At 44.5% G+C, this 22302-nt stretch overlaps 1 protein-coding gene across 1 annotated transcript; it reads left to right on the top strand.

The window, feature by feature from the left end:
- The first annotated feature begins 1091 nt into the window (after positions 1-1091).
- On the top strand, positions 1092-21697 carry smoc2 (SPARC related modular calcium binding 2). Its single transcript, XM_028423256.1, has 13 exons — positions 1092-1458; positions 5908-6070; positions 8153-8259; positions 8385-8484; positions 9236-9280; positions 11266-11313; positions 13783-13857; positions 15197-15383; positions 16301-16383; positions 19885-19984; positions 20115-20362; positions 21064-21101; positions 21208-21697. Exons 1-13 carry the CDS (start codon positions 1384-1386, stop codon positions 21229-21231), a joined length of 1293 nt encoding a protein of 430 aa, XP_028279057.1. The 5' UTR covers positions 1092-1383; the 3' UTR covers positions 21232-21697.
- Positions 21698-22302: the final 605 nt, after the last annotated feature.

Genomic DNA, 22302 nt, shown 5'->3' on the forward strand with positions numbered 1-22302 from the left:
CCGTTAGCTGAACCGTGCTAAGGGAAACCGTTGAGTCCTAAACTTTAGTGGCACAGTATAAACACAACATTTGACAAAATATGAAGTATTTTACTAAAATGACATTACGAATATCTCAGCTATTACCTCTGGGAAAAGGTAAGCCTCTTTGTTTCAGGATATATATATATATATATATATATATATATATATATATATATATATATAAACACATATAAACACATGTAATTTATCACAACAGAATAGTTTTAGCTTTACTATGTTAAAATCTTAAGGTCACTACAAAACAAATAAGAAAAGCTAGATTATAAAGTTTGTTTTAAAATACTTTTGAAAAACTAGGGCTGAACTCTACATAATAAAGTGAATGCAACAGGCTGCGAGAACTTGCCCCTTCCTGTAAATGCTGGTAGATGGCGCTATAGTAGCACGGCGACAGAAGGCCCTGATGGTCACAGACAAACTTAGCTTCAGTAGTGAAGTGAACTGATTCATGTCCTTTCAATCAATTCATCACCATCACAATTCATTTAATAACACCATCATGTTTATTGGTAGTAGTGATGTTACCACAGTGTGTGCAATACAAGTGTATTATTATTTGGCTTTGATGGTGGGGATAGCTTCAAACAATGTTTTTCTAGTGTGTGTATTTTGTCAAAATGTGTTTGGAAAATCCTTTTCTAAGCTGCGAGAGAATCCAGAATCTAACTTTTCTATATGTTAGCGGGTTCAGCAGTAATAGAAAACTCTTGATGTCTCCTCCCTGCATGTAGTGGTCTAACAGAACCCCCTCCTCCTTTTGCCAATTGAACATCATCACACGTTCCTCTGTGGACAAAAAAAAGAAAGATTTTCTTGTTGTGGTTTTGAAGGAGAAGGGGGTGAAAGACAAGAATACCTGACGTGTTTGCCTCAGCTACCAGCAGCAGACGGAGTCCCTCTAAACCTACACCTACCTACCTGCCTGCCTGCCGTCTGGGGGAACTGCCTGCATCCGATAAGGGATCTAGTCCACAAAATCAAGTGTGGAGGAAAAGGGGTGTGGAGAAAAGAAGAAGTCGAATTGGAGAGAGGGAGAAGGAGAGAAGAGACACCGAGGGAGGGGAAAAGGTCAGGGACACGGGGGGGGTTTAACGCACTGCCAGAAATAAGGAGAGTGTCTACACAAGCGCTTTGCCAGACGAAACCAAGGAAACGAAGCGAAATAAACCAGAAACCCCCAGTCTCTCCTTCACCTACAAATTTCGGAAGGACCAGTGTGGATTTTGAAGAATTTTGAGTTCCTCCTTGAACACATTCTAAGCTGAGGATAATTCAAGGCAACTCATTGAATTTTGGACCGTGCGTAATTTGGAGAGTTTATTGCCACGCTGCGTCAGGATGCGCGTCTGTCGGCTGCTGCTCTTTCTCTGTCTGCTGTGCGCTGGAGGCGCGCAAAAGTTCTCTGCTCTCACGGTATGAGGAGCCACAAAGACCCCCAGATATATATGTCATTCTTTTTAATTTACAAAATGGGTAAAACAAGGCTTGTGTATTATTGTGCGTAATGCTGGCCAGTAATGTAATTATATTATGATTCGTGGGCACTGCTTCTAATAATTGTTTTAATATAACAAATGTATTTAAAGATACAGTTAAAATTCACAATTACACTATATTTAGATAATCTACCCACAAAAGAGAAGAGTTGAGCCCTGAAAATCAGGTCTGTGTGTATTTCTATAAACTCACTGTTTAAGGGTTTTCAGTGTGTGTGCGTGTGTCTGTGTAAAAGAGAGAGAGAGAGAAAATAATAATGCTTCTGGCTGAGTGTGTAAGGAGTTGACTGGTTTGTTAGTAGCACCATTGTGCTCTCCAGCCTCTTGGCTGTCTGTCCTCTTCACTGTTTTTGTTTGTTGCAGAGGCTTCTGAGCAGCCTGTGCCGCCAGGTTTGTTGCACTAAAACACATGGCACTGTTTACACCAGCAGCATCCTAACTATTTCATATTAAACTACAAAAAAAAGAAGAGAAAGTGCCCCGTGATGGAAATTTCATGGCCATGATCAAGTGCAGTTACAGTGCCAAAGGAGGATTAGTAGAGAGCGGAATGTGCATTGTCAGAGGCTTCCCCCCTTGATTTAGAGGCTGATTTGGAAGCCGCCTCCGCCGGCACCATTATTTATGGTTTTGGTTGAAGATGCCTCAGTATCCAATTGGAAACAAATGGCCATGAGTTGCTAACCTGCAGGTGAAGGGTCGGAGATCCTTTCTCCCTGTCGGCACTGTGGAGTTGTGGAATGTGGGAGGAAGTGTTGCTGTGAGCAGATGCTCCTCTGAATTGATACACATATTTACGCTCGCCAAGTGTAGAGATAGTGTGAGTGTTTCTTGGTGTCAACGGGGGTAATATTTACCAGGTGAACTGTTTTTTTTGTGTTTGGATATGACACAGCACCAACTATGGTCTGGGTATAGCTGTGAGATTAAGAACCTCCTCTATTTCATTGCATGTTTAAGTGGTAACTGTGTGTCTGTGTCATTCTGCCCCACTGTGGTTCATTAGAACTCCTTTATTGGAATAGCACATGGACCGCTGGACTCTCTTGTACAGACGTTGTGAGTGATTAATGGGTTATTGTTTGAGTGACACGGGGGAGGTCATTGCTGGTTTGAAGAAAATGTCTCCATGTGATATTTTGTGCATATTTGAGGTTGAACAGGCAGTTAAATAAATGGGATATTTGCCCAGGTTATTCATGAGGCAGACATTTTCCATGGTTTATGGAAGTATGAAATTTTGAATGAAAAGATGAGGGCACATAGAACATTAGCTGCTTCTTTTTCAAACTCGTCCATAGAAATCATGTGCTTTCATAAAACCGCGCACCTGTCCGAATAGACGTCTTCCATTATCGCATGACCATCAGTGGTCTTTCACAGCGCCTTTTAACACCTTGCACACCAATTAAAGACGTTTTTCTTTGATTGAGTTGGTAGGCTGGGTAAAGGCTGACACTTTCTTCCCTGTCCACCATGCTGGAAACTAATGATCCCCTTTTGCATCCTAGCATCCATGCAGGAAACTCCTGCCAAGGCCATTTAACACGTTCGCCACAGCTCTCAGCTGGGGTCCCCATTGACCCTGAGGGGCTGTGGTGTGAGGGGCCTCTCGGGGCGCTGGAAGCAGGGGCCTCACAGCCAAGAAGGCCCTTATCAGCCTACAATGTGCTCTCTGCTGGAGGCTCGCCTCCTCCATACTCCATTCAGTCCCACAATGCGGCAGTACCAGGGGGAGGTAATAGGATTTGATTTGTATGCTGGTTGGTCTTGGAAAAAAAAAATTTCCTTTACACTCCGCCTGTCTCGTCCTCTCTCGCCTGTCTCTTGTTCATTTGCCAACCTCTTGTATTATTTGAGCAGATGCAAAAAAGCTTCTTCCTAGACAGATCATGCAAAGAAAAAAAAAGAAATCATGAATGGAAAGGGAGAAAGACAAACAGAGAGGCTGAGAGCCAGCTGCCTGGAAGCAGACAAGAAAGGGATTTGAGCAATAAATGCATCTGAGTCCCAATATGTGTTCTGTCTTGCATGAGTCTTGTGTTATGATAAATCAGGGTGGAAGCCTGTGCTGCATGGAGCTGAGTAGCAGGCCATCCATCACTCTCCACAATGTTGCTGTACATGATGTTGGTCCTGACTTGGAGAGGCTGGAAAGAGACATCAGGGAAGTGTCAGGGCCTCGCCCATTCACCACCACAGGCCAAACACACAGAGATCTGCAGCAGACAGCAAACTGCCATTAGGTGTACACAGGAGGAGGAAGAGGTATTCAACACACCATTACTCTCTGAAGCTTTTTCCCCTCACTGGTTTTCACGTCTTATTTGTTGTCCTCCTTCAGTGTGGCCAACTGTGACATTGAGATGAATACTTGGATGTCTGATAGTGATTCTGGGTGGCTGATTTCATGGGTGGCTGATTTCATGGCTAACTGTGTTTTTTTCCATGCTGTGTTCTTGGAGCTTTATCATGAAATTGCTGCCACTGTGTGCTTATTGTGTGTTTATTGGACATCTAGCAGGATGCTGGGCTGCTGAATGACTCTGTTTGGGTTGTCAGTCTGTTTGCTGGCAGGGGTTGCTGCTGTGATGGTGCTGCAGTAGTGCGAGCACTGGGGCGACCAGCAATAGCTGAGGGAGATGGGCCCAATTTTATATGGAGAAACTAGTTAAGTAGCTGCTGTCATGCAGTACTATTGTTCTATGTTAGGACATCAAAGACAACAAAAGGTGTTTAGTCGATAGGACCCAATGTGCAATAACCTTGTATTCAAACAAACCCATTTGGACCGTATCACATCAGCACCACTGAGATGCCAGCCATCAAAGTGTGTGACCCCCGAGCTTTAGGTAATGTGCTTTGACCTGTTGTTATGGCTTTAATATAGATGTGAAAGGCATATTTATCCCCTAAGACCTTTCCATTTCAAGGTTTTAGATGCACACAGACTAAAAATATCTTGTCCCCCCCTAAAAACAGCTAATAATTTCATGGCAAACTCAAAGTATCAACTGAAACAGAAAATTGTTTTTGAGAAATTTCATTCATTCCGAAGAAAGTCATCTTCCCTCCCTCCCTCCCTCCCTCCCTCGCGGCATCTCTGCCGATGTGTTTGAACGGGCCTCCCCTCTGTGATCTCCCCACAGGAAGATTTATGAGTGAGGTTGACAGAGTGGGCTGTATCTTCCCCACTGGCCCAGGGCGACTTCATCTTCCCTGCCAACCCTCTTCCAGGTGCATGCAGCCCTGCAGCCCTGCTTGTCTGAACGCAGGGAGGTTGCCACCGAATCTCATCCCTCACTTCATTTGTAAGATGTCAGACACAACAAATTTTTTTTATTGGTGATCAACCCGCCCACTGAGTGGAGGTGTATCTTTTCTTTTGATCACAGACCTTTCAGTGAGGGCTTTGATTGTCTGGTTTGTGCTGCAGATTCAGAAGAGTATGAGAGTGAAAAGAGAGAAAGTTCCTGTCTGTGTGTTTGCTGTGAATACTTGACAGTGACAGATTTTAGGTATTCGTGCATCCACAGAAAGAAAACTGAAAGAAAAATGAAAAGTGTTTCACATGTGCAAATATTTTCATTATATGAGAAGACAAAAGGGGCTCTCGGACTTATTTAGCTTTGGATATGACTGCACCTGCATCAGCATGAGTTTTCCACTCTACCCGGAGTCATTATTCCACCGAAGTGAATGAATCACACAAACTTTATGAAAACACTTTCACTGTAGCCACACAAAGCTCACTGACATCTAGTTTATTCAGCCACTCATTCACTGTCTTTTCATTCATTGTAGCAGTCACAGCTTGTTGCGACCCCCCTTCCTCCTTCTCCCTTCTTACCACTGCTACTGCCCAATTGTGTGGCCTGGTGAGGGGGTTTCATACCAGGCTGGCAGATACAATGGCGGCATTGATACAGGTGATCCGATGCGTTCAGCCAGAAGTCTTTGTCCTTGTTTCTCTTTTCATAGCAGAGTAAAACATCCTTAGGAGCGATTCCAGGTGAAGACCTGTGCAGGTGTTGGTGCAGACAAAGAAAAGAGGAAATGTCAGTCAAGTCTTCTTCAGCCTTACACACAAAGACGAAGCATGGCTATACCCTGACAGGCTTGTAGTGACACTGCCTCATCATTGTGTGTACTGTTTATCGGTGCTTTCTGGTGTCAAACAGACAGTTTGTGCTGACATTGTTTTGCACCTACAGAAGCCCCGCCTTTTAGTCTTCATAAATCCCTCAGGAATCACATCTGTCGTTGTGGAGATTAAAATGTTTTTGTGCAGAGCTCACTGATTCTTACAAATGGCTCATTTAGCAAATGTTTTCCCTGCTTATCTGCTGCTTTCTCACTTCTGCAGTTCCTGCGGGTGGATCAGGATAAGGAGTGCAACATGGAATGCAGCACTGCTACTCGCAAACCGTTGTGTGCCTCCGATGGCAGGACCTTCACATCTCGCTGCGAGTTCCTCCGAGCCAAGTGCCGCGACCCCCAGCTGGAGGTCATCCGAGGGCCATGCAAAGGTCAGGTCATGAGTCACGCTTCAGCGCCGCCTGATGCTCTCAAATGCGCAGAGGGGGTCAAAGAAGAAACTTGTGGGTTAAATTCATTTCAGCATAATTGATTCTTTGAGTGCTGGGAGGACAAGTGGGGCTGACACTGTGAGAGTGGGTGAAAGGGGGTTCACTGCTGCCTGGCTGGTTTCATAATTTCACACCATTTGCGTGATGAAGGAGGTGTCATTAATTTGTCAAAATAATAAATTGGTTTGTTTTCAGGGGTGAAAGTGTGTTTTTTACATGCTTTGTTACGTCAGAATTACACCATGGCGTTGTGGGACCAACAACGTCCTTGCTGATTTCAATGGCTTCAGCTCTCTGAAGTGAAATTATTATGCAGCAGCAAGGGCCTTTGAATGAAATATCTTGACAAGAATTAATGGTCTCATTTTCATCATGATAAATGTAAAGCTCTACATATGTGACCAATAGAGGACTGAGGATGAAAAGCGAAAGGGGAAGCAGACCCCGTGAGGTCAGGCAGCTCACAGACTCCCTTATTGTTAGTCCTTGTTTGAAGGAAGAACCCATATACCCCAAAGCTTCAGCCCCAAAACCCTCTCACTCCGCCCAACTCACTAACTCTAATATGCTAGTTCATCGTTCTACAGACTGGGGGACAATGCCCCATTCTTACCACATTACAACATTAAACCAGTCATTCAGGGAATGTGAGGAAAAAGGTTTGCGTAAAAAGAAGTCTCATATGATGGAAAAGCATTCCGCGATTTTATGCCCGTGCTGGGTTTCTATGGCAACATCTCTAAGCGGACATCTGGATGTGGCGGACAGCGCCGGGACACAGAATAGAGGATTCCAGCCAGGAGGCTGAAAGGGTCGAGAGTCCATGAAAGTCGCATTGTATGCGTCAATAACATCGGGTCTATGAGAGTTCGGACCCCCCCTTGCTTCTGCATGGGATGAATGAAAGACACAGCAGAAACGAACGAATCAGCAGCAGAAATAAACCAGAGGGCCGACCCATCCTGAAAGCACAGAGATGGGATTGTGTTTAAGGATGGTGAGAGTGGCACTACATTTGTTTTCTATCACTGCTTTCGGATGATTCAAGTGTCCTCTCATTTTTTCCAGTCAGCATTTTGGTCGGAGCCCCCTGGAGAAGGACGATGGTTTTGGGTTTTTCCACTGCAGCTAACTTTAGCGCTCCTCAACTCACTGTTTTCCTCCATCCGGAACATCCAACGTCTTGCCCCTTCTCCTCACCAGTGTCTCACACACACACACACACACTAGACTGAGAGAAACCAGTGCACATTCCCCTGCATGTGTCTAATGGACAATCTACTGCAGCCGTGCCCGCAACGTGAAGCCTGCTGACCAAACTGGTGAACGTTTTTAAACTTAGCATGAGTCACTGATCCGAACCTGCCAACCAGACCAACACTGTGTGTCACAATGAGTTACCATCAAGCTCATCGCTGCCCAACACTTTCTGAGAGTTTGCACAGCTGGTGTTGTTTGGCCAGGTGAGGTGAAGCTGCTGTGGAATGACAGGATGAGCCATGGTTCTGACAGAGTGATGCGAAAAGGCCTGAGGTGTAGCTAGGTGAAAAGTTTCTAAACCACGTTCATATCAACTTGGACTGAACTTGAACAGACAGTCAAGGTTTAGGAGACAGACTTTAAGGAAGGGTCAGGTTTTCCCTGTGCATCAGCCCTTTTCTTGGGTGACTGGAATGTTCTACAGGAGCAGCTCAAGCTGCCTCTCCCGGTAATGGCTTTACCACCAGGCACTGTGCAGGCTTGTCTGACTTGCTCCTAATAAGACTGGGGATGTTGGTTCTATTCCCAGCCACACAAGTATCTGCGCTTCCGAAATGTCTCAAATTGTTTCCCCTCCGTCTCTCCTCTCTGCTCTCTTGCATTTTTCATTTAGTCTTCATCATCTGTAAGATTCAACGTCTTTTTCTGACTTAAAGTATGTCGGTTTCGTAGCTGTGCACCATAAGAAAATAGTTGAGCTGTGGGTTGAATCATGGGTCTCTGTGATGTGTAGTGATTCTGGTGATTTGTGGTGCTCCTCAGATACATCCAGATGTGTAGCAGAGAAGAAGTACACGGAGCAACATGCCAAGAAACTCTTCCCGCAGGTCTTTGTGCCTGTCTGCAACCCTGATGGCACATACAACGAGGTAACAAAGGACTACACACAAATTCTTGACTAAGGGAGGTCTTTCAGTCCCACATTTTGCAAGCATTGTCCTACCTCCTGGGTTTTTAAACTTCCCGCAAACAGTACATGCTGTTTTCATTGCAGGTTCAGTGCCACAGTTACACTGGATACTGCTGGTGTGTCACCCCGAATGGTCGACCCATCAGTGGCTCGGCAGTGGCCAATAAGAAGCCTCGATGCCAGGGTGGGTAAAACACAAAATCTTTTAATTACTAACTCTCAGTAATATATCATATTAAGAATACGCTGTTTGTAGTTTACCGTGTGGGTACCATTATGTATGACATTCGGTTTGTGTAGCAATGTTGACAAATCGAGTTAAACGCAGCAAAGCATGGCATTCCATGTTTGTGGGGGGTGTATTGTTAGGTCCTGTGGGAAAGTGGTCAGTGACTGGACTGACGTCCGCAGCGTTTAAAGGCCACCCGAGGACTGAGCGTTGCTCAAGGCACAAAGCTGCGGTGTAAATAAGCCCGGTAGAAAATCTGCGCTGCAGAGTTGAGCAACAAAGTTTAACAGTAAGGAATGTAAGTGTTCTTGGAGGATCGCGTCTGCCAAAGAGTCAAATAACCAATGCCACATGTCCTCCCTGTGCGTCTCTGTGGGGCTGCCTTGGAGGCTGCTGCTCCCCATAGTGAGAGGGCTGCAGGAGGAGCAGTATTTGTATTCCAATTGCCAGCTCACAGCTGTGTACATAAACTCTAAATATTTCACAAAATACATGTCCATCAGCATGCTGAGTGTCAGTGATATGAGCCATTACAAATACATTATAAAATGGTTAAGAAGAGGTGCTGTGCCTTACTCTGTCAGCACGCCACTTAAGTCTGGGGCTGTTTAATTATTTTATTATATTTTTTTTTTTTTGCCACAAATAATAAAAGGAGTTTGGTGCTACAGTTTTTTTTTATTAATCTGAGCATGTCACCTTCCAGGATCAAAACAGGAGAGACCACCCCCCAGGGACCCGGGTAAAGAAGGTGAGACTTTAACTCAAGAAAATGACTCCTTGTCAATGCATGTTTGCTTTTGTGTTTGTCCGTGTGCATGTGTGTACCTACACAGTGTGTGTATCTGCCTGCATCTGTGTCAGAGGTGTGCAGGACCAGTCTCCTGTTAAGGCTTGTCTCTCTTGTATTTTGTCAATTGAAGAGCCTGAAGGCTGATATAAAAGCAGTGTTGTCTTTACAGGCAGAATGGAGGAACACTGACTTGTGACTTCTTCTTTAACTTTCTTTTTCAGCCATAGTGCGATAAGATACAAGGAAATGTTCACACTTTATCCCCCAGTTTACTTTCTCTCTTCCAGATAGAGAACCACTAAGATTCCCTCCAGCTGCAGAAACTGTATATCTTTCTCTCGTCTTTTAAGAGACCATTTGTTTTGTTAAAGTGATGTGATTTGAAGGCTGACATGGAGTGTAATTTGGGTTGATTCAGATCGATTCCTTATGTGATTGTGTAATTGTGTGTGTGTGTGTGTGTGTGTGTCTGTGTTTGCATGAGAGAAAGTGCACATGCATCCACGTGGGTTATTCCTGTCAGTGTGACATTTATGTCAGCGCCTCTCTCTCTCTTTGTAAACAGTCTTGGGTATAGTGTCTGTCGGAGGCCAGCCAACTCATTACACATAGATCAAGTGGGAATGCAAGATTTGAGAGAGTACGAAGGATGATGGTTGGAGAGGGAAAGAGGGAGGAAGGGAGGTGGAGGGGTGGGCTGTGGTTCAATCTGAACTGGTTGGATAAACAGGGTGGTGAAAAGCAGAATAAACTGTAGGTCTGTGGTGTGCCAGCACTGAAAATAGCAGTGATTGCATCAATATTTTGATTCGGCAGAAGCCCATCAGTTCCTAAACATTCGACAGTGGCCTTTGCTGCACTTTTATCATCAAAATATATGTGAAATACTTTGCCCTAAAACTATTTCTGCTGCTCGACTTGACAAACTCATTCACATGCTGGAGTCATATACAGCTGACGACTGACAAACAGCAGTAAAACTAATGCTGTATGACCACAAATAGCACAGGGGTTTCCTGGCAGATGCTAAAAGAGGTGTTACAGTCATGTAAAAGGCCACAAAGTAAAGATGGGTCATTAGTGGTTTATCGTAAATCCAAATCATAAATACACATTTTTAAATGGCATTTCCATCCGTGAAGTGAGCAGAGTAATGACATGTCTGCCTCTGTCGCTCACACTGCCTCCAATGTATTTTCATCCAATAAACGTGCCCGAGATGATGAATAGCTGGCACACACCACTCGCATTAAATGCACGCTCCTGATTGTGCAATGGAAATTCATTTGTTTAAGGAAGGATGTATAAGCTGGATCCCTGTTTGTGGAGAGATCCACTGACTCACACATTAACGGAGCTTTGCTTTGAGCAGAAGGAGTGACCCCCATCTGAGGTTAACCACACCTACGGCCGTGGTTTCACCCTAAGCGGTTCAAAACCTCCATCCCTGTCTCTCTCCTGCCGCAAATCAAACAAACAGAGACCAAACAAACATACTCAGTTCTCCCACTGTAAATTGGTTCATCTCAGACTTGGCTACTGCATCTTTCAGCCCGTATATATATATATCTCCCACATTCACACACTTCTCTCTTAACCCAAATGCAGGCAAAGAAGGGGTGGAGACTACTGATCCTAATTCTCTCTTCATTTATTATAACTGACCTCAATCTGTCCTTTATAGCAAAATAATCTGCCTTGTTGCATGAGGTGAAACCATGGGAATACTGCACAATCTGTGACCACTGTACTCTGTTTTCCTATTATAACTTACCTCTTTCAGTTTTCAGCACACACACACACACTTCCTCTCCTCACCTCTACTTCTGCCTTTATCCTTCCTGACCGGGCAACGTGCAAATCTCATTCTGTCCAGTGTTCTCTAATCTAGCTTACTCTCGTAATTGTAGTCTCCTTGCAAATATTCTCCATTCTAAATGCAGATGACGCCGTCATAGTGGTGGATCCGCCGCATGGTGCAGATGACGAAGGTGAGCTCCTATTCATTGTACTGTGAGTGAAAGATGTTTGATACTTTGCCTGTGTTTATTGAGACACCACTGACTGACTCGAAGTGTAGTTCCAAAACCTTTAAATCCTTAAAAGGAAACGAGGAGTCTGCACATCAGGCACTGGGGAAAATGTGATAGTAAAACGTTTTCTAATGATCAGGCATAAATATTTGATATAAAACTAAGAGCACAAGGTGAGTTTTTCTGCTTTTCCCTAAATCTGTGTTTGGTGTTTGAGCACATTTTTGTGATCAGGCCTCAAGTGATAACTGGAAGATAGCAGAAGAGAAGTAGTAGATGTTTTATATCATAGTACAGCTGTTTTTATTATCAATAAAGTATACTTTACAAGTAAATACTTTTCTCCAAGGTAATAAGTAAGTAAATAAGTAATAAGAGCTAATGAGGGAGCACTGTTGGCAAGAATGGTTTAAGAATCAGAGAAATGAAACACTTCAGACTCGGTACACTGATGTATCGCCTCGTGACAAGAAAAAAAGCCTCTTGGACGAAAATTCCACGATGTACTGGAAGTCCGCCATTTTGAAGAAACCACACCTTGTTCCAATTTGCACACCCCGCAGTTTTGCAAACTCCTCCTAGTGGAATTGCTTGATGCGGCTGAAAATTGGTGTGCTCACCCTTCTGGGGTCAGGGACCAAAAGTTGTCAAAAACGCAGCACTTCGTCACACGGTCTGGCTGTGGCGCCACCACGAAGTTGACCCTTCGCCATTGCACACGAAATGGGTGTATTTGTGGCTGTATCTCCCACATGCTTCATCCTATGTGGATGAAAAAAATCAGGCATGCTGAGCCTGTCATTCTGACCAGATTGATATGCTAATGACCAGAAACTCTCATAGTGCCACCTACTGGCGGTATGAATTGTGTTCACGCTGATTATCCATGTTCCACACCTCATATTTGAACAAACTCCTCCTAGGGAAATACTCTGACGAACCTGAGATTTTTTCACCTGGTTCTGAAGACATGGCTGAGCAAAAGTTATCAAAAACGCAGCTCGATGTTACATCGTGTGGGCGGGGCATCGCCACAAAGGTGACCCTTCGCCACCATACAGAAAGCTGCTGTGTTTCTTGATTTGTTCATCCTACCTGCCTCTTACTCTATCATGACATCAGCCCCTGTACACCTTTTCATATCAACTCATCGTCATATGTGGGTGTGGCCACATGGCTCAGCAGCGCCCCCTGGAATGAGATCTGCTTCCCCGTTTCACCTACAGACATGAAAATTGGTACACATATGTATCACCTCTAGACAAGAAAAAAAGTCTCTTGGGGGTATCCTCTAAAACAAACAGGAAGTCCGCCATTTTGAAAATATTTTCACTCCCCGCACTTTTACGAACTCCTCCTAGAGGATTTCTCCAATCCACCTCAAACCTGGTCTGCTTACTCTTAAGGCATTAGGGACCAAAAGTTATCAAAAACGCAGCACTTCGTCACACGGTCTGGCCGTGGCGCCGCCACAAAGTTGACACTTCGCCAACGCACAGGAAATACATGTATTTTTGACTGTGTCTCCCACATACTTCATCCTGTGTGGATGAAACTTTACAGTCATGCTGAACATCGGACACTGCACAGACTAACATGCTCATATGCTGCGGTCACTGCGCCACCTACTGTCCAGAGGACCTGTCTTTTGTACATGTGTGTTTTGTTGTACTCTTCTGGCCTGCAGACCACTGCTCCTGCCGGTAACGGGGGGAGAGAGGTCGTGGGACGATAGTCTCTGTCCAACTCGAACCCACAGAGACCAGGCTTATTCTTTGTATAGAACAGAAAAAGAATTAGTTTGACTGGATGAAGCACAAGACGCTCGTTCAGAGGGCTTACAGGTGGCCTGGAAAACTGGGACGGCACAGTGCTCGTTGGTTAAACCCAATGTCTGTATGATGCAGGCTTTGTTGGTTTGTCACGACACTAATGAAGTCCAGAGAGATTTAGATGTCACCACAAAAAGCTAAAAGGAATGATTAGTGGGACATTTCTGAATCCATCGCTCCACCACGTGTCTGGCTCGATTAACTACAGTTATGACCATAACAGCATTTGCAGTCTGCCACTGTTATTAGTCACAACCACCTAGAAGTGCAGCTCAGAAACAGCCTGAAGAACTGAACTATGAGTGATGAGGATTTGTTAGTTTTTAGTGATGTCCTGTACATTTGTGCTAATGTGATCATTTGATGAGAGTCATTTCAGTCACCGGTACTTCCTTTTTACTGCTGCACAGTATATCTCATCACAGCTGTCATATGCTGTTAACTCACCACATCCAGTCCAGCAGTTTGAGATAGGATAACCTTGATGTGCGTTTTACAGGCTGTGAGTTTTGGAAGCACCAGGTTTGGCTCGGGTAATACACCCGAGTGTGTTTTCGATTGAAACTAATAAAGCTGTCTCGGTGGTTTCTTTCAGACATCATTTCCCAGTACCCCACTCTGTGGACGGAGCAGGTTCGCAGCCGACAGAACAATAGAACCAGAGCACCATGTGAGTTTCAGAGACTTGTGTTTCTTTAATGGTGGCGATCGGGTGTTTGCAAACCTCAACTGAAAGCACGCTCTGTGTTTTTCCTGCTTGTGTGAGCAATCATGGTTTGAGGCTGTTCCTGTCTTTTAAGGACAGATGGTGGGTTGTGAAACCAATACATCTTGGTGTTGGAGTGCGTCTCAGGCTTTGAGGGTCTGCTTCTCTGTGGTTCTTTGCATTGCTGCATATCTGTAATTATCAGCACATGGCACAGACACAGGATCTCCTGTTCGTACAATTTCTTTTTACACACATGCATATTTATCATTTTTATCAGCCGCCTCTCTGCTTTTGGGGAAATGCCTTCTGTGTAAAAAAATGCAACTTTTAAAGCAGCGTATAGATGAGAGCGCTCTGTGCATGTGTGCATTTGCGTGTGAATCCCATTATAATAATTTACAACCAATAAAAACCATGAGAAATGCAGCATTGATGGTTTTGATTACCATGTGCTCTTTGGGGTAAAAAAAACACACACACCCGCCTCCAACAAAGAGAGCCCATAGAGAAGAGCTGGAGTGAAGAGAAAACAGGAGGCATTTGCTTTGGTCTCTTTTGTGTGGGTACAGATCTCTAATGAAAATAAACAAAGAAAAGGGATATCCATAATCCTGCAGGAGCTTCCGAGCCTCGAGGCGAGTGCTGAAGAGAGGGAGAGATTGACGATGGAAGCCCTCGTGTCCAGAAGAAACTCTTCGTTCATTCCTCAGTTTAATGCTCAAATGTCTGTTGGAGAGCTTCATGGCAGAAAAAGGAGGCTGTGATCCTGCTGAGGCTCTGCATCTCTCTTCAAACAGACTGTTGACTCTCTATGTGTATGGATACAAGAAAGCATGCTGTTTTTCATGTAAAGATCCTTTACAGCAGTGTGTGAAGGCAAAGGCCCAACTGACCACAGTTCTACCTTTTGTCTTTCCTGCTTCTCTGTCTGTCACACACATCCACAAAGGCCAGTGGAGTGTCTAAATATTTACTTAACTTGGGACATAGGGAGCTGTTCTCAGTCATTAGCCTGTTAATGTCTGTAAACAGTGCCATGGGGGGGCTGATATAGCCGTCTATACACACACTGTCTCCAAGCACTCATCCTCCAGGTCTTACTGCTCCACCTCAGGAATTGATTAGCAGAAATTCATTCAAACATACTGCACGTTGCATAAACACAAATGTGTCAGTCAGATCTGCCTTAAAAGCTCACACAATTCATACAACGCAGACCAGCAGAGCAACTTTATGGGCAGTGTGCTCTGTGTTTGACACCTTCACTGATTCCTGCATAAACTTTGACCTCTCCTTCCAGCCTCATCGTGTGACCAGGAGCAGCAGTCTGCCCTAGAAGAGGCAAGACAGCACAAGAACGATGCCGTATTCGTACCAGACTGTGCACAAGGAGGACTCTACAAGCCAGTCCAGTGCCACCCCTCCACCGGCTACTGTTGGTGTGTGCTGGTGGACACTGGACGGCCCATACCGGGGACCTCCACCAGGTGGGTAAAACCTGTGGGTATTTTAGGACCTACTCACAGTGATTCACAAATATTGCTGGAATTTATTGCCGTGCTCCATGTGGCCAACAAACCAGCAAGTTGTTAAACAAGCAGGTGAGTGATCATTAGCCACCAGACGATAGAGTGTCTGTCCAAATGATGCTTTGATGATGTTATATTGGGCTTTGTATTCCCACAAGTCTGAACATCCCTGTAGGTTTTGCAAGCGCTGAAGAAGTAGAAATAAGCCAACTTTCAGACAGTATAGAGACAGTAAAAACATCTCCAGTCTTCGAGACTTGTGAAAATGCACGTCTGACACAAGCATGTGAACAGACATCCCCATTGCAGATGGCACAGAGTGACTCAGTGGTCTGATGAGCAACAGGTCAGAGGTCAGTCAGGTTGGCAGAGCAGGGCACTGGTACACTCTTACTGAGCCGCATGGCTGGTATCAGATTAACAAGGCTCCAGGCAGAGTGCCAGACAGCACATTAGCACACATATGGAAGCATGGATTTTCTTCCTTGTCCCAGGCCAGCTTTTGGCCCAGTCGCACAGCAGCAATCGGGGCTCTGCTGTCTCTCCGAGGGAGGCTGTGAAAGCTTCCTTGTGTCCCACGCTCCCTGTCTGCCTCTCTTCTTCTATCTCTCTCTTTCTCACCCTCCCTCCCTGTTCCTGTCCTTATAACAGCTCCCTCCCCTCTCCCCTCTTTTTGGATGTCTTTCCAAGCCCCTGGTTTGCCACAGAACAATTATTTGAATCCCAAAGATTTAAGCGTATGGAGGTAATTGGAAAACATGGGATTCCTCTGTGATTTCACAGTAAGGATAGTTTTACTGATATAAACAACCCCTTTTCCCCATTTTACCCTGAGTGAATTGACATTTTTCATTTTAGTGCATTTTCTGTCACAGGTACGAACAGCCAAAATGTGACGGCAACGCCAGGGCCCACCCACCTAAACCAAAGGACCATTACAGAAGCAGACATCTCCAAGGTAGGTCTACAAAGACTGGACTCTGTCTTTCCTCTTTGTTCAGACCACATGGTGAAGCTCCTCAGCTGCTGCCCTTCCAAGGTTGTGATAACAGTGCGAGTGTTGCGCTGTTGGTCAAGGAAATGCCAGATAAAGAGTTGAGGATTGCCAGATACTGCCCTTCACTGGTCAATAAGCAAGGAGACAGAGACGGATTGGGTGGAGGATTAATCTTCAACGGACATGGGAGATGGAGGAAGGTGGGATGAAACCGCAGGGAGGTGAGGGAGAGATAATGGATAATAGGATGCCAAAGACAAGCAGTGATACTAAGATAACAGAGGAGATAAGTGATTTGAAGGCGGGAGATCAGTTTGAGAAGGATGGTGGGAGTTACAGGTGAGACTGTTTGTTGTGTTAAGTAGACACTTGCTCATCAGGATTTTATTTAAATGGTTATATTTTTGAAAATGTTTTTGGAACCTTCTAAAGCATGTGATGGATGGGGTGAGGGTGGTTGAATGGTTCAACAAAACATCATTTTGACACAGCAGTGTTCCACCAAAGATTGAAGTTGGTCGCTGAAATTATTCCTAAATTATTCCTCTTAAGTTTGACCATAAACCGCTCTCTGTGCTCTGTTGTTATGCCGATATGTGGTGTCAGATCAGAAAAAAGAGCAATTATAATAAACTGTTTATTTTTTACCATTGAATTTGAGATGACTGCCATGGTTATGAAGACGATTTCCCCAAAAACACAGAACATGTAGTCCAGCCCCCCCCAAAAATAATCATGTATAATAAAAATGAATTGTTTATGTTCCATAAGTCACATGTTTGCACTGCACTCTGATTGAATCTTGATCATTTGTACAATGCACAGGATGGTACATTCACCTTTGTTTTCATCACATAACTGCAAGCCTTGTCCACGGCGTAAAAGCAATGATAGGTGAAGCAGAGTTATAGCTTTCAGCTGCTGCTTACAACCAAATCACAGTTTCAAACTGAACGCTGCTTGGCAAATTTGCTGTTTTTTTTGGTGGTTTGGTAAACATGTTAATAATCCAGCAGCATATGAACAGAGCTGCCACTGTTCCAGTCCCATCCCTTAACTGTTTATGTAACTGTGTGCCAGGCCAGGACTGCGCTCTCTGCTCGCAGGTGCTGCGTTCAGCAGCAGGCCGGCACTCTGTCTCTGCTCGAGCATCGTATACTCTTGTACAGTTTATATAAAACAAAGGCACAGACGGTGACAGATAAATACTTGTTTGACTCATCTTTGCTCTCCAGTGGCTCTGCTGGTGTGTATTGTTTCTAGGATATTGAGCAGGGATAATTACAGCCTGTAAGTGTCAGCAGAAAGTGTGAGGTGGCAATAGGAATGGAAAACAGGCAGAAAGACTTCAGGCCCAACTGAACACCTCCTAAACACACAGTGGCAGAAGAGAAAACAATACATTTATTGAGGCATGCAGTCACCTAACACAGGCGCTCACTCAGATAAACCTGCACCAACGTCCTATTATAAAACACACCAACAGCATCTTGTTTTTTTTTTATGAGCTATTGCGTCAACGGCTGTAAACCCTGTTACTGTATGAAGCAGGGATAATTATAAACATTGCCTTCACATTGCTGCAGCCCATTTGCAGTTGAAGCGCTGGTGTTGAGAGGTTTATGGGGCGAGATGCGAGAAAAGGAGCAACTTGCCCTGGAAGAAGCAGGAAAAGGAGAGCTGAGTATTTGGCCAGCTCTCTCCCCCTTAGACCAGGGCCATGGGATAGCATTGGGGCAGGCATTGGGAGCTGCGGCTGTGAGTGCTGACAGGGCTCTGCCCCATGTGGCTCCATAGAAAAACACTGCTGCTTATTGACAGTAACACACAGGCACACACATGTAAACATGCACTTACTGGCCAATTTTTTTCAACAGATATATGGATGGCTATGAATAGTGCTGCAGCTCTCAGCTTTTCAACAAGGAAAAAAACATTCAATCATATAAGCTTCCTGCATCTGTCAAACACCGGCATTACAGAGTTAAAGTCATTATGGAATAAGACAGCAGCCATTTACTGCAGCAGACCCAAACTGAACGGAAAAATGGCCAGACTGAATTTCCCTTGAATGACAGCAGGCACATTTGCGTCCTGACCCCTTAGCTAAACAGTGTCCAGACAGACAGAAGCTGATCTGTCCCGCCCCCAGAAAAAAAAGGTTGCAGCCAAGAGGAAGGGACTGGAGCATTACCTGATGGCTTCCCATTTGAATGGACTGCAGACACGCTCAGATTCCTGCAGCATTACGGAGAGGACGGGTGCTCTCCATGAAAAACACTAAGCCTTGAACAAGTCCAACTGCATCCCACAAATCTCTCCTCAGTCAGAAGCCAGATAAAAACACTTTACCTTCTGAGGGTGCAATTGTGTGACTGTCTAGACTAATTTACCACAAGAGGCTCCACAAGGCACCAGTTTGGCTATTAACAGGTGGGTCCGATATTTTACTGGGCTTGGGCCGGGGAGGGCCTACTAAAACTTAAGGGCAAGGCTGTTCAGGACGTAAAAGGAGACTGCAGAACAGTTTGGACATGCAAATGTTTCAGCTTTCAGCTCAGTGCAGGCTGCTAAAGCCCCCAAAAAAAGGTGGAGTGGGGGCTGGAGGCTGGGTGTTTATGCCAATGCTGGTCGCCACCTGTTAGAGAGGCTCAAAGCATGCTATTATCTCCAGCACACGAGAATCTGGGCCCGCAGGCCTGGGCCATAAAAAAGAGCAGCAAACTGTGGAGAATTTCTTCTGAGCACGTGGAAGCTGGACTTTGAGAAAGCAGGGAAGAGCTGGGAGTGGAATCCAGGAATCTCACAGGCCTCCGTAGCCTTCAGCTCTTCGAGAACAACCCTGGTTTCCTCACTCTTAAAACTAACGGCCTAACAGACAATTACTGTCATTAGGGTCATTCCACCATCGTCGTCGCTCATTTGAAATTTTCCCGTCACTCTCCGTGTAATAATTCTTCACTGTAGGTTGTTATTGATGAGTTTAACTCACAGCTTTTTCAAATAGAAACCCTCACCTGTAAATCAGACAAAGTCCTTCCTAACAATGTGTCAGGACGGTATTTTGAGCCCTTGATGCCTTCTGTCCATACATACAACACTCAGCCACATCCTCTGTGTCTACAGCTGTCAAAAACCACTCAGGGGGCCTCCAGGATGATTGGCAGGTACCCTCTTCCTCCTCCAGATTGAGGGGAGGTCTGATACTTTATGAGAGAGTAAAACACAACTGTGAGAGTCGTGGGTTTATTTTCTCCTCTGCTGTTTTTATGTGCTGTTCACTAAAAACTGTGCCGGCCTGTTACATGACGTCCCTCCCCAAACATTTATAAGGCCACCTATGATGGCAGCATTCCACGTTGTTGTAATACTTTTGAGCGCGGGATCGTTTGTTTGCTGACATGTGTGTACACTTGCATTCATATGAACCGCATCGCTCACACACACTTTTTTTTCTTCCAGGTTGTCCTGGGGCAAAGAAAACAGAGTTCCTGACAAGTGTTCTTGACGCGCTGTCGACAGACATGGTGCACGCTGTCACAGATTCAGCATCCGCCGGAAGGTATGACATTTAAAAGTGGATGTACTTATGCGCATCAGGGGTTCAGACACTCACCAACTATAGTTCGACTCTAGACCTCCAAAACAGTTTTTAGCTGGGAAACTGATGAATTTGTGTCTGACCTTTTTAGGGTGGCCGAGCCCGACCCTAGTCACACCCTAGAGGAGAGGGTGGTCCATTGGTATTTTAGCCAGCTGGACAAAAACTCCAGTGGGGACATCGGAAAAAAGGAGATCAAGCCTTTCAGACGTTTCCTGCGCAAGAAATCCAAGCCAAAGAAGTGTGTAAAGAAGTTTGTGGAGTACTGCGACATCAGCAACGACAAAGCGCTGTCCCTGCAGGAGCTGATGGGCTGCCTGGGAGTGACCAAGGAAGATGGTATACTGAACCAGCACATTTCTGTCCCCAAGCAGGGCATAAATGCCTCATCAGATTCTTTCTGGGCTTAAACTAGCTTATATTTTCTTAGTTTCATTTACCATAGTTCTGGATCATTGAAACTCTTCCATCAACCCCTGTGGCATTTTGTTTATCATTTCTGTGGCATTAAATTACAGACTAACAGCCAAACAGCATCCTCCAGGCCTGAGAATTGAGCCCCAAAAACACTTTTTGCAGGCTGCAAAAAGTGTGTCAATCCCCATAGATCTTCATGTTAAACTGGCCAGCTTTACAGCAGATATACCACAGCCATAGGTAGCCACCGCTGGAGTAGTGCTGTCTCTCTAAGCTAGCATAGCTATGCTGCTATAGGCCTATGTTGCTGGGGGACGCAAAACATTAGCAGCAAAAGAAGCTTCCTGCCTTCTCAACTCCCAACCCCCTCCCCCTCTTTGCCTGTATTTGGATTGACCAGACGTTTAGGCAGACCATTTGTTTTATACATTTTCATTATCATAACTGATGAAGTTATAATTGATTCATAACTAGCATCAGTTGTCATCTTAGCCTGCATAAGTAACAGCTAGGGCAGAAATAGCTTTTTAGAATGCATCTGTTTGAGGTCAGCGACACACTGTTCTGCAAATTAAGTGTGATTTCAATGAAACTGCAGTGAATTTATCACTTCTGTCTCACAGGAGCCAGACCAGGAGAAGGCTTACCTTCCAGTAAACTAGTAAGTGTAAAATACTCCTCAAAATAGTGACTGATGGGGATGAGCATGAAAATGCTGTCAGGGCACACGTCCAGCTGAACTCTTAACTTTTAATTTCCTCTTTCAGATTCCCTCGAAGAAGCAAGGCTAAGCCTAACGACTGAGACTTCCCCTGTCGCACGGAGAATCTGCCCTCACCAATCGGCAATAATGGAGACCATAGTATTTGCACTTTGTACTTTAAAAAAAAAAATGTAAATTCACTTTGTAGAAATAAGGTATTTAAACAGACTGCTGAATCTGTGAATGATGTAGTTAGCTTTTTATGTCCTGACAAACAAAAAAAAATATTTAACACATACAATGTATGTGTCCTTTGTGTGTCTAAAAAGTGTACTTTTCAAAGTTGTACAAGTTTTCATGTTTGATGTTTTGTGCCCCTTTTCCCCTCGTTTCCATGACAGCCGAAATAAGGATAGTTTGCTACACAGCTACAATAACTTACATCATACCATCTCTCATTTACTGACCCATTGCATTCTTGAATGTTTTAAAGATACATCATAAAACTTGTTCACATATACTCATGTCTATTAGAAATAAAGAACTCTTTTCTACGTTTTGCTCTGTGGGGTCTGTGTGTCGGTGTCACAGACGGTGAATTAGGTCCTTTGTTTCTCTCTAATCCAATTAGTCTTCTGTTTTTTTCCCGTCGATGTATAAATCTTGTAATGTGTTTGTCGGTTGGTGTTTTTTTCTTGCTGTGCTTTAATAAAACACCTTGTTGACACAGCCTTTAAGAGCCAAGTATTAGTCATACATAGCAGAGGTCGTGTATCATCCCATTTACAGACAGTTTGCCAATTCCCCCGAGGCAGCATGTTAGAATTGGAAAAATGAATGATACTTATTTCTGTCCTCATCCCACATGGACTGAAGACAGATAAATAGGCCAAAGTAGACTGCTGTGTGTAGCATAAGTGTGTGTATGTGTGAACGTGTGTATTTGCATAAGGTATACTTACATGTAGAAGTTAAATGTAAGCTTGAACAGTCAGTGAGGCTTGAATCGACCCTTTGTTGAGGCTCAGACCGGCCTTGAACATATTACACTACTGTACATTGTTCCTGCCTGATTATGTTGGGGCTACTAAGCGGTAAGCTGTGGCTTTTCACACATAACGTCCTCCATAGGGCTGAGCGACTGACCTTAGACTGACCT

Source organism: Parambassis ranga, chromosome 15 (genome assembly GCF_900634625.1).
Source record: "Parambassis ranga chromosome 15, fParRan2.1, whole genome shotgun sequence".
Lineage (NCBI taxonomy): Eukaryota > Metazoa > Chordata > Actinopteri > Ambassidae > Parambassis > Parambassis ranga.